Source organism: Mus caroli, chromosome 1, assembly GCF_900094665.2.
Source record: "Mus caroli chromosome 1, CAROLI_EIJ_v1.1, whole genome shotgun sequence".
NCBI classification, from domain to species: domain Eukaryota; kingdom Metazoa; phylum Chordata; class Mammalia; order Rodentia; family Muridae; genus Mus; species Mus caroli.
The window spans coordinates 178,465,259-178,484,647 of NC_034570.1; the positions used below are offsets into that span (position 1 = coordinate 178,465,259).

The 19,389-nt window shown below is 41.2% G+C and overlaps 1 protein-coding gene across 1 annotated transcript in view; it reads left to right on the plus strand.

The window, feature by feature from the left end:
- Ush2a (usherin) overlaps positions 1 to 19,389 on the plus strand; it is a 673,376-nt gene that overhangs the window by 358,688 nt on the left and 295,299 nt on the right. Inside the window, exons 35-36 of the mRNA XM_021165303.2 lie at positions 4,941 to 5,092; positions 10,283 to 10,445. Of these exons, the coding sequence (XP_021020962.1) occupies positions 4,941 to 5,092; positions 10,283 to 10,445 (315 nt within the window). The remainder of the gene's footprint in view (positions 1 to 4,940; positions 5,093 to 10,282; positions 10,446 to 19,389) is intronic.

The following is a 19,389-nucleotide window of genomic DNA, read 5'->3' on the forward strand; positions in this document are numbered from 1 at the left end:
TGCATGTCTCTTTGTTCTGTGGCTCACCAAGTTTCACCAGTGCTGCCAGTGCTGCAATCAAGGGTTGGCAAGTACCCAGTGGAGCCTGGTGGGATCTCTAGGTGGCTATGTTGGTTGGTTTATTGGTTTTGTTGTTTTTTTTTTTTAACTACTTGCTGTTTTAAGAACTAGTCTTCAGATTTCTCCAAAACCATTCATGCATAGCCAGCATTCTAGTTAAAGAAGGAGGAAAACATATCTTTAGCTAGAGTTTGCAATGTCTAATGCATCATAGGAGTACCTCACACTCAGTTTGGAAACCAGAGATCAATGAAATTTAAATCACTGTGTTAATAGATTTTTTTTTTAGTTTATTGCTTCATATACTATGCCTTTAAATTTAGGTTTATAATGGCTCTTACTTTACTAATGTTATTTCTATCAAAAAGACTGCTACTAAAAATAGTTATAAAATTTGCCTATATAACTCGATACAGACAGGAATGTTCTGGTAAGAAACCCTTTCTGTCCTTCTGTAAGCAATCTATGTGAAGCTTAGTCATTAAGAAAGCAGATGTAGGGCTGGTGAGATGGTTCAGTGGGTAAGAGCACCGACTGCTCTTCCAAAGGTACTGAGTTCAAATCCCAGCAACCACATGGTGGCTCACAACCACCCATAATGAGATCTGATACCCTCTTCTGGTGCATTTGAAGACAGCTACAGTGAACTTATACTAATAAATAAATCTTTGGCTGGAGAGAGTGGGGTTGGCCAGAGCAAGCAGAGGTCCTAAGTTCAATTCCCAACAATCACATGAAAGCTCACAACCATCTGTACAACTAAAGTGTGTACTCATATACATAAAATAAATAAATCTTTTTTAAAAAAGCAGATGTAAAAGTAGAAGAATTAGGTGAATTGGAAGGTGGACAAAAAGAGAGAAACAGGATCAAAATTTATTATAAAAGTATGTGAAAAAGTCATAATGAAAACATGTATAACTGATACAATGATAATAAAAATATTTAATAACTGAGAACATTCCCCCAAAATAATGGTCTTTCCAAATTATATTTCTTATTGTCTATTAATTTACCAGGAACCTGTATTTAAACCCATAATTCAGAGCATGGCAGAGGGTTGCCTGCCGCAGCCTGGATGAGAGTAAATCCCTAAACTTGCCTCAGTCTCTGTGAGTGGGAGTCAGGTTTAAATGAAGCAATCTCTAAAACACAACAGCGTCCTACTTGGCCCTAATTTTGAATCCTGGTGCTTGGTTGGTAAGAATTGGACCACAAAGCAGAATATTTAGACATACAAATATCATAAGCCTGACCCTCCCCAAGACTGGCTTACATAGTCCAAGTCCCTAATCTGAGAAGGGACAGTGACTTATTTCTGTTACTTGAGGCAGGCATGATGGATCGCTAATTGTGTAAGGAATGGCCAGATAGCCATTTGTAACCTCTCCCTCTCTGGCTGTAGCATATAGAATAACTCATGACACATGAAGACACCTAAGTGGCCATTATCCTGAGGTATTCTAAGATGATGTTAAAATAGCCCAGGTGGCCATGGGTGAAGAGAAATTTGAAATGGATTCAGTTGGTAGAGAAAATAGGGAAGATGTCAGGAGGGATTTAAATGACTTATAGAGAAACCTAACTTACAGTGTGCACTGTGCTACAAACATCTTCTAGCCTCTCCTGCATGCACTGTCAGGTCTGGTTTGCCTTTAGAACACAGGGTAACGTGTGTGTGTGTGTGTGTGTGTGTGTGTGTGTGTGTGTGTGTGTGTGCGCGCGTGCGTGCGTTGAATATACAGGATCAATTTTACACTGAAGGTAGACTGACACTCACCCCCTCCATGTCACACCTGGATACTAAGATTTCTGCAGAGTTGAATTAACTGTCAAAACACTTGAGTTTTATTGCAGCTCATCTGCCTTATTCCCATCCTTATGGAGACCCTGTTCTCAACATATGTCATAGCTACCTGGTTTCTTGGCATAGATTTCTGGGGGTTGACTTGCTGGAATCAGGTAGACAAAAAAAAAAAAAAAAATCAGTGCACCAGCCCTAGAGGAGCTGTCGCTGTAGTGGATGGAGAACTCAAAAGACAAGCTGAAAAATTGATGAGATGGGACTGGAAAGTTATGCTTAGGGCAAAAGCTTGGGAGGCCCCCAGTGGTCCCCCAGGTATCAATCCCCAGATTCCTCACTGGCTACAACCATACCTTAACTCTTACCAAAATGATTCCTGTACACTCTTTGTGATAAAATGGGTGAGGGCTTAGAATTTACTCCTAAAACCTTTGAAAATGCTCAAGATCTTAAAGTTCATGCCTAAGGAATTTCAGTCACTTGTATCCACGGTGTACTATTTGATAAAATGTCTTACTTCTCAGCATGTCAGGTAAGTGAGCCACTGTGCACGGCTTCCTAGTGCAAGAGAAACTCTCTCTCTCTCTCTCTCTCTGCAGTTGTTTAAGGAAAGGGGCGTGTTGGTCTGAGTATTTCTGCTTCTGTTGAACTCAGGCAGGGTCTTAGTTTCTCTTTAAGGGTGTGTGCAATGCATGTGGGATTGCCTGAGGGGTTGAGGGATTAAGTGGTTACTTCCCATGGTTGCAAACACACTGTAATTCTTTCTGTTGCTCTTATCACTGTAATTCTGTCCTACTCACCTTCCCGTGACTTCCCATGTAGTTATGGGTTGTTCGCAGTCCCTGTTTCACTTGACAGAGGGATCCATGTGTGCCTTCATTCCTTAAGCATCATCATAGCCATCAGTGTTGCACAGAGAGAATGCACAGTAGGCACAAGGGAGAATGGATCCAGTAGAGGCAGAGCTCCCATACTTAATTATGCAGCCCAGTGGTGCATGGTGGGAAAATAAGGACTTCCTCCTCGATATGAACACTGAGGAGACTCCAGTGCAACTGTTAAAAGTTACCTTCAAGAAGGAAAAATGGGACAACGCAGGAACTGTGTTAAAATATTAACTTATTTAAAAACCTTAGATTCTAAGAGGATGTATCGATCAAAAGATAATTCTAATGAAAGAGAAAACACGCTAGACGTTAAAACCGGAAGCTGTTTGATAGAAGGAATTGGTCACCTGTTGAGTTGCTGATCTGTTTTGATACTGAGTATTTGACACAAGACATTATGTAATGCACACACACAAAATTAAAAGAAAAATAACGAGGCTGGGCCATCAGTGCGTCACGCCAAAGGTCAGTGAGGATACTTATAAAATGATTAGGAGAAAAACCGCTGTGAACAGGTGGAGAGGTGAGTAATTCCCCCTTGGGACAAATAGATCTTAGAGTATTGAAGCCCTGGTATTGAAGCTCTATGGGTATTATTCCCAATGGGTGAAGGTTGGGGCACACTACAGATATTTACCAACGTGGCCATCAACCTCAAATTCAGGATTCTGGAAACCAGCCTTCCTGACTGCTCTTAACTTTGCTAGACTTGCTCTTTAGAGTCTGTTCTTGGATCTCTTCTTTAAGAATGATTTTCTAGCTGGCTTTTCAGGTATGGACCTAGCTCTTCTTTCAAAGTATGTAAATTATTATTCGCATTGCATGCTGGTTGCTTTATGATGGTGCCTGTGACTGTGTTTGCCCTGTCAGTGTTTGTTATGTGCCTACCACACTTGAGGCATGGGGCTTGGCTGTGGGAAGAAGCAGATAAGGAAGAGTTACGGTTTCCTAAGGGATCCTACAGTCTTCTGGGGGAACCTGGGCCATTGATGGCACAGTAATACCATAGTGGAATGAATCGTTAAAAGTTGTGATGGGGCTGTACTGTGAGCTGTGGGGGGCAGGGAGCCCCTGACTACTGCTGTATGATAATGGAACACTTAAAGTGATTCCTGGAGGCCATATTTAGGGAGGGGACTTAGAAATTAATCTCACTTTAATAACAGTTCTGATTAACAGTTAACAGGGCCATACTTCTGCTTCCCATGGTACAATGTTAAGTAAGTTTGGAGAGTCTATATTTCTAGTGAACCTGATTATGCTGACCTTTTACAAGATTTATTTATTTTACGTATATGAGTATATGGCATCTGTCTTCAGACACATTAGAAAAGGGCATCAGATCCCGTTACAGATGGTTGTGAGCTGCCAAGTGACTGGTGGGATTTGAACTCAGGACCTCTGGAAGAGGACTTAGTGCTCTTAACCACCGAGCCATCTCGGCAGCCCCAATCATGCAGACTCTATGATCCTTTTCATAAGAACATTTTACTTGAGTAAATAGAGTCTTTCTCTTTGATGGCCACTCTAGTTTCTCCTAGTTCTGATACTTTTGTGAAAATGTGTGTGGCTATTCTAACCCAATTTTGACTGAGTCTGATGAGCCAAGCAGGGTTTAGTGTATGACTGGTCAGTGTTAGAGAGAATGTGTGGGCAAATTGAATATAGATAAAGATGTAGGTACAAATCCTAACTTAGGTACTCTCCTGCTGGGTGACCTTGGGTAGCTTACCTCAGCTCCGTTCCGATACTAACCCACCTTTAGGCAGGCTGTGAGGAAAAGGTTAACACGTGAATGTGTGTCCACTAAGAACATTGACAACTAGATCCAAGTAGCATGTACTCCAGGAGCATAGAAGGTCTCTTTATATCCAAAGCATCTACGACGGATGTTTTTAGAATACACACACACATAGAAGCATAAACATCCCTACTTCCTCTTTTTGGCCTGGAAATTAATGGCACTTGATGAATGGCCTCCAGCAAGATTTTCCTCTGGAGTATTGGGTTCCCTCACTCTCTCTGCGCTAAGCACCTTACCAGCATGGTGTCTAAAGTAAAGCATATCTTATCCTTTGAGAAGAGGCAGCATTCAGAGGAGCTGGGTGGGCGGTTCAGTGACTGGAGGCTTTCCTAGTTACTTGCTACTGTGTTCTGGCCATACTGGAAGCTGGGTTTTGTCTTTCCAGGAGTGATCACCACATACAAGTTATATCTAGATGACACTCTGATTCACAATTCGTCAGGACTCAGCTGCCATGCCTATGGATTTGATCCTGGGAGCTTACACACCTTCCAAGTTCAAGCATGCACAGCAAAGGGTTGTGCTCTGGGCCCACTGGTGAGTGTGTGGATTTACAGTCTGGGACATGAGCTGCTGGGTGACACTGGGCATCAAGGGAGGAACTGGAGCTTGTCAAGCATAAGGGGAACTCATTCTTCTTATTCAAGTTTATTTAAGAGCTACTTTTAGTTCGATATACATTTCAGGGCTGTGTGTATATCTAGGAGAAGAATGCATATATTCTTGAATAAACAGCAGGTTGACTGCTTTAATGGTCACACACATAATCATGCCTGCTTTGATGATAAATGAAAGGTACATGTTTTTCTTCTGAATGATACCCCAATAACTATATTCCTGATTAAAAAATGAACATTGAAAACTGTAATTCCCACAATAGGCTTAGATTTCTGTCCAACAGGCAGATTAATCAATTAAAAAATGGGACGTACTTCATCTCTTCGAATAAAGTATTTTTATTTCATGAATCTGATGTAGCTTTCTAAGAATGCTATTTAAATTTTTATTACTATCTGCTTTTGATGCGCACATTTCAGAAGTCTATAATGTGTATCTCTTTCATTGACGGTTAGTAGCATGAAAAGATTGTCCTTTGCATTCCAGCATCATTTTCCATTAGTTAATAGTGTGAGACCATCACAGCCCAGCATAGCATTTTCAGTTTGAAAATAATACATTACACTTTATGCATTTTCCTTGATTAAATGAGTTTAGCCTTTTTTTAAAAGAGAAATACTAGTTATAGGTTTTTTTTGTCAATGTTTGCTAATTTCCTGCCATTTTAATACACTCTGTCTTTGTTTAATACTACATTATATAAATATTACCATGAGAATCAGCTCTTTAATTCAATTGTACTTCCTTACTTTGGATCACACCTTCCATTCAGAGATTGGTTGCTTTCTCAGAAGCTAAAGCCCCACATCGCAGAGACTAAGCTTGAGTCGTTATAGTAAACCATTTACAATCAGAGCCCTCTGATGGATACTCGCCCTTAAAAGCAGAGATGGAAGGAGGCCAGCACTTCTCTATTCAGAGAAAGAGCATGAGAGAGAGAGAGAGAAAGAAAGAAAGAAAGAGGAAGAAGACAAAAAGAAGCAGAGGAGGAAGAGGAAGAAGAGAAAGAAGGAATACAGGAATACATTCTATGAGCTTACAAACTTGTACTTTTGCTCAGGGTAGAGTGTAAATTATAGTTCTGGGTGCCCCACCTCATCTACAACATACTCTAGAAACTTTAAATAAAGGGACACAGCTATCGATCTCTGTACTGAACAGACAGCCGGCAACATTAACCTTAGGAAATCAAATACTACAGCCCCTGATAGAAAGGGAAAGGGGAATTGGATTGTAAAACCACCTCTGCCAGGTCCCCGTCCAGTCCAGTCTACACGCTGACTTTGGAGCGCAAGATCATCTTCTCCACTTGGCACTTTTCTCTCCTGCACTCAGCCTATCAGTATTGATTATTTTGACATTTTGGAGACAGAAATATGCTGTATGGGTTTTTTTGTTTTTTTGTTTTTTTGTTTTTTTTAAATCCTTCACAAATTTAATAGCCTTGTTACCCACACATGCAGGAGGACACTGTCTAGCCCCACACATGCAGGACACTGTTCAGCCCCACACATGCAGGAGGACACTGTCCAGCCCCACACATGCAGGACACTGTTGAGCCCCACACATGCAGGAGGACACTGTTCAGTGTGCCCTTAGATGAACGTGCTTCACTGTTGCCCACGCATGAAGGAGGACACTGTTCACATAAGCAAATGGTTCATAAGAGGAAAAAGGTATGGAATTGGTAAAACAGGGGATTTAAAACTAAGTCATTTGTGTATCAATTGCACGTTCTTGCTGTTTTGATACAATAAGACTCTGATGACTTGATGTGTTTTGTCACCTCAGCCTGACTGAAGAGAGGTATATGGGGTGATTAAGACAAAACTGTTGTTGTTCCCGTTTAATTCCTCTGTGACCTACTCCATTATTGTCCATTTAAAGAACATATTTGACTTTTGAATTATTTCTAATATAAAAAAATAATACTTCAGAGGCTGAAGAGATGGCTGAGAGCTTAAGAGCAGTTGTTCTAAACCTGTGGGCCATAACCCCTCTGAGGGTCAAATGACCCTATCCCAGCAAAAACCATCAGAAAACACTGGATATTTATAGTACAAGATACAACAGTAGGAGAATTACAGTTATAAAGTAACAACAAAAATATGATTAGGGGTCACCACAACATGAGGAACTGTGTCAAAGGGTCACAACATTAGGGAGTTGAGAACCACTGGCTTAAGGGCAACCATAGCTCTTGCAGAGAACCCGAGTGTGGTTCCTAACACCCAAGTCAACCTGCTCACAACTTCCTGAGACCCCAGCTCCACGGAAACCAACATCTCCTTTTGGCCTCTGTGGGCTCCTGTACTCACATGCCCACACACAGACACACATACCAACACATAAATAAAACCAACAAAATAAATCTTTCAACAAAAAAAAATTCTCCTGAAGCTGTTGGAGGACACAGAGGGAGCTACTCTTGACCCAGCGCTTCAGCTCATTCCGAAGCATACATGTTCTATGAGTCCTTAGACTTCCCAACAGCGTTTATCTTTAAAAGATGATGAAAAAGTAAATCAATATTGCTTACCTAAGACTTTCACAAGTGTGATAAGAGTTTTATTATGGATGGAAATTATGTGGAAATGTTTCTGTGCTTTTACGCATATTAGTTTTTAAATTTATTATCTATTTCAAAGGAAATCTTTTTGGTCAGAACTGAGGCAACTTCTACCCTTCCAAGGACCTTTTCCATTTTGAGGCAACATAAATATTTAAGAAGAAGAAAAAAGGAAGAAAGAAACAATCAAAAATCCTTCCTGGTCAGAGAAAAATTGTATAGTTGTCAATTTTTTTTATAGAATAAAAGTCAGAATGTTTATCCAAACACCGAAAGAAACCTAAAAATCTGTTTATCTTGAATTAGCCAGGCATTTGAAATGAATAATATAATTATCTGAAATTATCATTATTTGATTTTTCAAGTGTCATTTCGTTTGAAGCTCTTTTAAGCCCCTTTCTGTACAATGATTGGAACTGTACACATAGTTAAAGAAGCTGCATTATGACAAACGTTAAAGGGATGGAGAGAATCTCTCTGATCTAGCTTTTCATCACTTTTTGTGCATAGCTGTTTGTGACTGAAGCAAGGTATGAGCAGACAGCACAGCCCCAAAGAACCCAGACCTCTCCTCCGATAATGACAAAACACCTGTGATCTCACACTTACTAAAAATGAACACTCAGTCTTTTTCACACTTATCCTCATAATTGGAGAAATGTATTCACCTTAACAAATCAAACCTTCATAATAGAGACCATTTGTCTGCCACAGGAGCTTGCTTGTGTTTGATCTCCTTGTTAGGGGAGAATGGGCTTGTTTGTAGTGTACAACTACAGCCAGGGCTAGGAACAGAGTCACTTGGTAAAGTGCTTTCTCTAAAGGCATGAGAACTTCTGTCTGACTCTCCAGAACCTAGATGTGGTGGTGTGCATGGATGACCCAATCCCAACTCTTGGAAGACAGACTACCACGTTCCCACGAGCAAACCTAGTCTGTTGATCAGTTCTAGACCAGTGATAACAATAGCTGTAGTTGCCTTCTAGCCCCACAAGTTCATGTACATGCGCACCATTCACCTGCACATATAGATAGAGACATGCACACACAAAGAATAAGGTGAAAATTACCTGCATATTCAATAAACTTTGAAAGTCCACATATGAAAGACCACTGGTGCTCAGTTTACCAAGTACTAGCCAGTGATTAAAAAATAATAAAAATGGCCGTGGACCTGTTTCTACTTTCTTGCCAACAATTACATCTTCCTTTGGACACTTTGTTGTTATTGGCCTATTAGTTACTGGACACTTAGTTATTGACCCATTGCTGATCCTTGTCCAGTTTAAGACTCATCTTTATCTCAGAGCCTTCCTTTTGAAGCAATTCATTTTCTGTATAAGCAGATCAACATCCTGTCAGCCTCTGATGTGATTGTTTCTCAGAGAGATTCACTAGGGTACATTTTTTTCTTGGTGCCATCATGATGTGTCCATGCAAAATACAGCCTCACTCTATGAGGAGTCAGAGACAGCTTATGCTGAACTAAATGTGAATGGGCATGACCCAGAAGTGTGGATTCTGGCTGCTCTGAGTGGCAGGTTACACAAATAAATGATTACATCACATTTCATAGTTACATAACCAAAAGGTAAGTAAACAAACAAATCAAATAAGTAAATCCATGCTGTCATCAAATACATTGGTGGGAACACTAGGTAGGCAGGTTATAGAGAAGCCAGAAACGTTTCTGTAGATATCAGATGCTGTCTGTTGATATACTTGGCTTTCAGATTGGTGAAGGCCACTTGTCTGCTCATTGAGTACATTCCCAAGATTTCATTGATGGTCAAGAGGTGTGAATCAGATTCAGACATGGGTGGTAAAAGACTGTTCAGGGTAAAAAAATTTAAAAAAAAATAGAGATAACTCAAGATGATTCTGGCTCTGCATATGCAATATCCCAACACTTCACAAACACAAGGGACCCTAATTAGTCATCCAGGCTCTTTAAAATAGATGTAACTTCTTCAGGGAACTTCAGCTGGTGGTGCCATCTTTTCACACAAAAGAGGAACACAGCTCAGAGCTCAGACAAGAGAGGGGGAAGGGAAAGGGAGGTGAGGGAAGGGGAAGGGGAAGGGAAGGGAAGGGAGGGAGGGAGAGAAGAGGAGAGGAGAGTGTTCTAGTGGCTTTTCCACAAAAGTCTATCCCTCCCATCAAGAAATTGGAAATTTAGGAAAACACATCATTTTTATCTCTCTTTCTTTTACAATGACTTAAAAATCATCTCTAAGCATCTCTGAAAATAGTCTATGGTTATCCACAGCCACGAGCACAAGCTCACTGTGAACCAATTGAAATCCTGCAGAAATCACAATCCAGTGTCTTGGTCAGGAACTGAAATTCTAAGCTTTCTCAGCAGGAGGAGGAAACACACAAGCTCTGTCTAGACCCTGACAAACAAAGGCATGCAGACAGGATGCTACTGCCACAAACAGTTTGCTTCACGGCAAAAAGATTCTTTGAAGAAATATGCTCAAACCACAGCATGCACAAATTTTATTTGCAACCAAAGTAAATCCTTTGTATGCTCACAGGTAGAAAATCGGACTCTAGAAGCTCCTCCGGAAGGCATGGTCAACGTGCTTGTCAAACCTGAGGGATCCCGGGAAGCCCACGTGAGGTGGGATGCGCCTGCTCACCCTAACGGGCACTTAATCTACTCAGTCTATTTCACCGGAAGTTTCTATGCAGATCAAGGTAAATTGTGTGCAATTCTTAGACCTTCAATCACATCAGAAAACTATGTATCTGTACCTGAACATTTGCTTTCAGCCTAATTTTTATTTCCGGATTGTTTTCCCCCTAAAATATCCAACCTATGCAGAAGAGTTAGAGAGGCATGCTCATTGTGCGCATGCGCATGATACCCAGCGCTGCAGTGAGGGCCACAACCAGGGCAGGGTCCAGCAAGGTGTGTATCAACATACAATATAGACGGTTCTTACCCTCTGTACTCAGGTTAGGTTCACAGGACAAAGGGACTTTTGTTTCTGGTATTTAAGCTACCTGTGGTCAACTAGCTGAAATGTTAAATAGAAAATTCCAGAAAGAAAAAAGGAACACTGTATATGGTTTCTATTCCACCATGTTGAAACAATTTCTCGGTTTATTTACTTCTTATCAGCCTCTGACTTTCTAACATAGAAATTAAACATCACCATAGGTACGGACATTTCATTCTACAGTTGGGGGTTGGCATGATCTACGGTTTCAGTCATCTCTGGGTGTTGAGCTAGATCTCTAGCAAGTGAGAGTTTCTGTGTGTCCCTTCCTTGCCTGAACACAAATCAAGCCTAAAATATTATTTGTGAGAAGGCTTCAGCCTTGATTTCGTACTTCACCCCAGGTAACTTGTTTCTGGTTGCCATTTTCATAATTCTCCACTAACTTGGTAATCCGGGTGTGGCAAGTGAAGCAATCCCACTAAAATCAGGGACTAGACAAGGCTGCCCACTTTCTCCATACCTATTCAATATAGTACTTGAAGTCTTAGCCAGAGCAATTAGACAACAAAAGGAGATCAAGGGGATACAAATTGGAAAGGAAGAAGTCAAAGTATCACTATTTGCAGATGATATGATAGTATGCAAGTATTAAATTAAATGAGGGGCTGGACCATTGGTGTTTCTTGAAAATATCATTAAAGTCTCCAATTAAGTATGTTGGGTTCTGTTAGCACAACTCACATAAGCACAGCCTACCAGAGAAGCACTACAGGGTGTGTCTTACTAGAAAATTTTATTTGTATTTTCAGTAACTGTTACCTTTATCACTTTCTCCAAAGAAGGCATGGTCATTTTCTAGGAGATGTTTTAAATATTTGTTTTTAAACTAGTAGCAAATAGACAAGCTCTAGCAAAAAGAAAAGAGAATATCATTTGTTTGTGTCTGTGTTATGTTTGCTTGTACGACTTAATTGCATCCCCAAAATGTATAGAAGCAAAAGAGAGAGAAAAGGAACCTTTCAAAGCTTTGAGGAGGCCATTCCTCAAATTCCGTAGTGTGTCTGCAAGCCAATAAGCAATGCACACTGAATGGACTCTGAGTCAGGGGCTTGGCTGATCCCCTCAAAGATTGGCGTGTCCCTTTTTTATGCAATCAGGGCTTTGATGTATTCTGCTGTGAAGCACTCAGAAGATTATGAGGTGAAGGAGCGATGATCGATTTGAAAAAAAGAAGCAACATTTAGGCCGGACCCATGACAGCCCAGCTCTTTCTAACGGAGGCCGCCGGGTGAATAATGCAAGGACCATGTTCCCCTCCTGTTTAATCTTGCATTGTTTTTGCGGAGAACATTTCTGCTTGCCTTCTAAGTCCTGTCATCTCTGGTTGTCATCCCGTCCCTCAAACCATCAAAACGGTATTAAATGTTGCAAAGCTGGGCAGCGAGAGAACTTTCAAAAGTCAGAATCCATTTGCTAAGCAGCCCTTGTAGAAAATGTATTCTGTCCTCGGCAGAATTTTCCTTCACGTCTTTCCACCGAGAAGTTTACTGATTTCTCCCAGTGGAATCTGCTGGAATTTATCGGTTCATGGTTGGCAGTCACAGATTAAGGTAAATGTCGATCCGTAATGACCCTCTACATGTTAGCATTTCAGTAAAGCTGGGCTTTTATGTCAAAGATATCGGAGAGGGAGCTATTACACATGACAGGGGTGATCAAGGGACTCCAGACCAAGGCAAGCATTATTAAATATTGACTAGTTCCGTGATTTATGTAGAGCTGGAGGAAAAAAGTGACTTTTTAACCATTATATATTCTTCAGCAACGAAAACCAGCCATTTATCTCCTGCTGGTAGTGAAGGACAGAGCGCCTGCATATTTTAGTGGCGGGAAAACCTAGTCTTATAAATGAGATGAACTCTTCTGTGATAACATTTCAGCTTGTTAATTGCCAAAAGCAAAACAGACAAATTGGAAGCAATTACAAGGCTTGACTTAGAGAGTCCCGTGGTGTGCTTTCGACTTGGCGTCAGAGGGGCAAGGCGGGAAGTGGGGGGAGCATCTTGGTTGGAGTCAGTCCCAGGAACCTCCTTTTGTTGGTTCATTGCAAGTCAAGTACAAGGATTTGGACATCTTGTCTGTTGGCTATCGGCAGCCAGGTGGCATTTAACACTGAGGATAGGGAGGTCTGTGTGGCTTCTTAAGAAAGGAATTAGACATTAATTCGTCAAAGTTATAAAAGAGATCATCTGCTTCCTAGAGTCATACAATGCTTGCTGAGTTGTTGGGCAGCTGATTGGTTATTTCCTTGACATGATCAACAGCTCTGATGGCTGCTGAAGAAGAGACAGCAGTCACGATTCCCAAGATGGGCGGAACAGGTGCCTGTACCTGGGCCATTATTTCTCAAGCCAGAACAGCCAGCTCTGTCTGCAGACACTCTCCCAGGATCCTTGTTCCAAGTGGCAACTCCAGCAGTGAACTAAAAACTTTACAAAGTCAGGGACACAGTTTGTAACGACTTAGGGAGCATGTATCAAGAGATTCTCGTTTCCTAAAAGTTATCCTTTTGTCTGGTGGTATTTTCCTTTGAGTCAAAATTTAAAAGACAAAAATGAAAAGCAGACAAAAATCCCAATATGTTCTTGAATCTCAGAGGAAATGGAAATGGAAATGCCTAGTCTCCACCTGTCTGTCTATCTGTCATTTGTCTGTCTGTCTACCTAGCCATCCATGTCTCTGTCTACATATGGTCCTCCATTACATGATTAAGTTATTCTTCCCACACATACATCTTCTCACTCAAATGATGCCAAATTGTGTGCTTATTTCTGGCATAGTATTTGTTTTATAATTTTCTTCCTTATAATCCTTTAGACAATGAAGTTCCAGTTCCATAGAGACTGTCTGATGCTGTTTTTATGAAGGTGGCGCTGTGTTGCCAACAGAGACATTTACACGTTTGTGATACTGGGGTTTTGAATCAATAATAGGACAGTACTTCCTACTGGCCCCTCTGTCTCTCATTTTCTTCAATAGACATGGACATTTGTAGCCTTTATTTTCCCGGACTTTGTTACTAAGTATAGTTTTATATATCTATAAATCATAGCACATGAATTTAGACATTAATGTCACTAAGTAACTTTTAGGAGAATTACCTGCAGCCTTCATTCACTCTCAGATCACTATGATCGGAATCCTGTGGTGTCCCAGCTTGAATTTATATCTGTCTGGTAATGAACATTGGCTACACAGAACTGCAGGTTTTATTGCAAGCATTGTTACAAACATTGTTGCAAGCATTGTTGTAGGTCATTGTCCTTAAAGTACAAGAGTATCAATATGTGGGAAAGACTTGATTAGTTAGACTTTCCACTAGTTTTTTACTAGGTCTATAACACAAAGCACCAAAATTTGGACCCAGAAGAAACCTGCAAATCGGCGAGGTAAGAGGGGTGCCCCAGCCAAGCTATTCTCAAGCATTGGAGGCAAGAACCCAGATGCTGGAAAGACAAACAGAACAGAATTAGTCAGGGGAAGATGTAGGAGAAAGCTGATGTTCTCCATGTTTTAATGGCCTCAACTCTGAAAACACAGCCAGAGACGGACAGAGCAGCACAAGTCAGCAAGAGTTGTAAATTTAAGTAAAGTACTTCTGCACTAGGGAATGGAAGATCTTGTATCTCACCATTTACAGGAAGATTTAGTACTTAGTTCTTGGAATGGCACCTGCTTTGCCTCCTCCATCCCATTTTCCTGGGGTGAAGCAGGTGTGGTTCACTGGTCTGCAGTTAGTGCTCTATTCAAAGTCTCTCAGGAGTGAGTCTCTCACCTGACTTGGGTGAGCCATGAACTCACCGTGATCAGTAGAAAAACCCCTAGTGTTGGTGATTGGCTGCTTTTGTAGTGTTTACTTCGTATGTATTCATTAACAATTTTAATTCTAGGTAACAGGTTTATAATAGCTTCATACATATTTAATTTGTGCTATTTTTAAATAAAGAGAATGTGTGAACTCAATAAAAACAGCAGTAAATTAAGTAACAAAACCTTGGCTCACATGAAACTGGCTTCAAAATTGTAAGTGACTATTTAGCCACATGCATGAAAATAATTTGTGCCAAGAGTTTTGGTGGATGTTAGCAGCGTTGCAGTTTTTAAACATTTTCAACTCAAGTATTATAAAACTATCCAGTTCCCACGATAGGAAATAGAGAGGAACTTCATGAAGAGAAAAACAAAAGGCTCTGAATTACTTCAGGACATTTTTTTTCCCCTCCGATGCCAGCCCTCTGCCACCACCCAGCTTTCTGTGGTCCTCAGAGCGATCCTATTTTTAGTAGACAATGGTGTGTCTTAGCCACACATCCTGCTCTTTTCCTGAGCAGTGATTGTGGAGTCTTCTGTGAATTGTTTAGCTCTTCATTATCCTCCCCTTGAATGGCCTGGGAAGTGATCTCCAGCGCCTAGTGACCTGGCAGACTGTTTTGTGTCTGAGATGTTCTAATTGCTGAGTCCTTTGTGCGCGGCAGCTCAGGATTCATCTTCAAATACTCCTTTCTTCAAATCCCCTATTTGGTGTTGTAGTGCAGAATAAAGACACGAATTTGAGAAAGAGGCTGTGGGTTATTGAGAAAATAGAAAGAGTCTTGCAGCATCTCCAAGGGAAATGTCTTTAGTGTAAATGCGGATTGATAACCTAGTATTGCTATAACCTCGACTTTGGTTTCTGGAAGTTCCACTCCAGACCAGAGACAGGTAGAACACATGAGTTTTATGTGTTATTTCCCCTTCAGGGACACCTCTGACAGGAGGTCGTCTCTCCAAAGAACAAAGGCGAGAAGCAGTCTGAGACCAGGAAATGTCAGGGAAAGAGAAGGAAAGAGTGAGGTTGAAATTAGCAGTAACTGGTGTATCCCTTGCTCAGAAGAACTGACCGCCACCATTCAAAAACAAATAGAAAACAGCAATTTAAACGGTATTATCTCTGTATGAGTATATTTAGGAATGGCTTATAGTCCCATTTTTTTCTTTCTTTCTTTTTTTAATAAACTAAGATTTAAAAAAAATGTTCTGCAATAGATGCCTCTTGTCTTTGCAGGGAATTACATAGATACTTGGTGAGAACACATTTTTCTAATGGAGAATAATTCGGAATGGACACAGTGTTTCAGACTCAGATGGGAAGGGTGACAGAGCCCTAGGACAGGTGCCCAGAGGGTCACAGGGAGAGCCTGGGGTAGATTCCTGTTTCTGCAGGGCCCCTTGCAGGGTTAAATATTCTTTGTCTTTTATGATTTGCCTGCAAGTCCTTCTCCAATGGTTGTAAACAAAAAACAAACTACGAAGTTGCAAAATGCATGTGGATAAGAATGCTTAGAATGCATGTGGAAGAATGAGCCTGGTGTCCCTGGAGTCAGGTGGCATGGGGAATACTGAATTGTGGGAGGGTCTGGCTATTTGGGGGTGATTTGATGTTGAGTGAGGAACAAGGCTTTCTCAGCCTACAGAGCCCCTGCCAGGGGGAGCTGCCTTTCATATTAATGGAATTTGCCTCCAGCAGAAGACAAAGGAGGGGTGCATGAAGGAGCTATTCTCTCCTCTCCTGGGCTCCAATCAGCTCCAGGAGACAAGAGTGCCTGTGTGGTCCACACCCCTTCAAATGCTCCTGCCCCGTGACTTCCTCTGCCTAGGGGTTGCCAGTCACCAGGAAGGGGCTGTGACTAGTCAAATGCTGCAGATCTCAACAAATATGAAAAGAACTCTCGGAAAATGCAGAGTGTGGGTCAAGGTTACCTAGAGAGATACAGTGATTTTGCACGTGATCTCCCCCTTCCCATACCCACTCTCCCTCTCTCTCCACACCAATAAACTCTGTTTTTAAAAATATTACAAAGCGAAAGGAGATACCGGATCATTTGTTTTCTTGGGCAGGTAAAAGAAAATAATGATCCCTGGAAATTCCTTCCTCGAGTTACAAGGAGACTGCGGAAAGGCTGGGGCAGTTCGGAAAAGGGCTGCTTTGTTTTATCGTCCCTGGGGCCTGTTTTTCACTGTGGAGGGAGCTGTGTATTTTCTAAGTCCTGCTGGCAAGCCATGCAGTATATCTGACAGGCTGCCCCCAGGGAGGGACTGCAGTGGGGGAATTGTTCCCGGGATGCAGGACTGCTTGTAACTTGGAATCCCGTCGGAGAACTTTGTAGCTGTGTGTCCGTCAGTGGGAAGATGAAAGAGGCCACTTCTTTTCAAGCAATTTGAATTCATTTCCCCATAATGAGTTGGAGGGAAGGGCAATCAGACTTAGCTCCACTGAGGAGCTGTGGAGTGAATTTTCCAGGGTGGAAGGAGCAGGGCTGAGGAGTACTTTCTCTGCCTGGCAGCCACTGCTACCATTACTACCAAATAATGACCTGGCTTCTTGTCAGTCTGTCTCTTAGGGCTGTTTGTCCTTACTCCAGAGTCTATATTTTGAGAATATAAAGTTCAATAGTATACATCCAGATCCCAAGTTTTACAATAAAACTCTGGGGTATGACCCCCTAACGGCCAGGAGAAGAATGGGGCAGCCATGATAGTCCCTTATACAACTTCCCATCAAAGGCTGACAAGTGACAGGTGAAACTATGTATCCATATATGGGAGACAAGTTTGACTGCATAGTTCCTTCCAGAGATAGAGAAATAAATGAGGATGTGGTGGGTGATCCATTAGCTTGTAGACACCAGGACAACAGGCCAGAACCTTCCTCCTTTACCATGTGAAAATGAAGGACTCTTAAAGGCACAGTCATCTGGCTTAAAAATAACTGCGTGTTGTTTGCAAAAAAATCTATGTCATTTTAAATTTTTGGCTAGAGAATGTATATTTAGGGCATATATTGACATTCCTGACTCCACATCACGTTGTGGCCAATAAGGCTATTGAAATATATTATTGGGACAGAGCCTTCCATAAGAATGGAGTTAAGCATTAATTTATCAAACTTGTTTTAGAATTCATCTCCCCTCAACCCTTGTGCAGCAGCTTATTGGATTTGTGTCTTATATCTAATTGGCTGTTTTCCTGACATAATGAATGAGTGTGCCTGAGCCATCATGTCTATTGAGGCAACAACACAGTGATGGTTTATGTAAATAGGCACCATGGACCACACCCAGAGTCACTGAACTCAGCCCACAGATACCCCAGAGGGTGAGCAGGCCACGGTCAAGCTCTCACTTGGAACTCTGCCTGGCACCATCATACTGGAGCATGCTCATTCTAACTCCTTCCAGGGACACTCAAGTAAATCAGCGCACCCCACAAAATGCCTATGCCTTTGGCATAGATGAAAAAGTAAAATCCCTCTTTCTGTTAAAAAGGAGAAAAACTTAAACCATTGAGCAACCCTCAGACCTTGTCTGAGAGACGTCAAATCTGTCAGTCATCCAGGAAGCAGACGTGCTAGAACCTGTGCTGGCTCCACCACTCATCTCTTTGTACTGGGTCCACTTATTTCCCTATGGTTCCTGTTCAGTACCTGTTAAATGAAAGAGCCCCATGGGTGCCTGCTCATAGAGATTTGAGGAACACGAGCATTCCTATGAAGTTTAATAATATGAGTTTTGTAATGAGGCATTCTTCAGCAAATAACTTGCATAAATAAAGGTTGCCTATGAAATGATTTCAGAATGAAGTTGGAGAATTACTTATACAGGGAAAGAGAAAAACTCTACCAAGCACCTTTATCCAGGTTCTATGACGCATACCTCCTAGGGCAGGGAATCCCTTCTCCGAGTCCCAGATTTCCTTTGGCAGGACATGTGTAAATGGTGAAGGGCTGCTCCCCCATCTACAGGCTCATGAGAACCGAGAGTCTTGTTCTCCTGGCTGCAGAACTACATGAGTTTACTTAGTTCTGATATGGAGAACAGCCCACTTAAAAACAACATTTCCCAACTGTATGTTCTTAAGGAGTTAGTTCACTAAATTATTAGTGACACAAAATCTAAGAGTCTTATGTAATGATTTTTAAAAACTCAACTTTGAATAGTTTTCAGAAGTTTGAGTTTTTAATTTGTGGACATTTGCCAAAAAAAAAAAATCACATATTTTTCTAGTCATATAGTTTTAGAGAGATATGGAAAGAACTTTTTTTACTCAAAAAAAGGAGAAATTTGAAAATACAGAATCGAATTCAAATATTGATTTATTTGTCCATATGACATCCTGGCATTTAGCTTGTCCCACAAAGCAAGAGAGAAGATGACGGGGCTGGAGAAGCAGTGGGGAACTAAAGTGTAGTCCCTGTAGAGAGGGGCTCCTAATGTCACAGGAATGGTGAGAATTAACCAAACAACCATTCAAAAGTACAAGATTACAAACTTGAGAGCAGTTAAGCCAAAATCATGTGTCACTAAGGTATTTCATAATGACGAACTTAATATCCATTTGAGGATCAGGAAAGGTCTTCAGGCCAATGACATTTAAAGTAACTGGTACAGATGATTAAAGGCCAGCCAAAAAGAAGATCCCAGAAGGAATGCATCTGTGATGTTTGTAAGATGGATAAAAGTATGGGGGTTTTAATACAGACAGACAGACATAGGTAGATATATAGATAGGTAGGTAGGTAGATAGATAGGTAGATACATATATACATACATACATACATACATACATACATACATACATAGAATGATCATACAAAAGAA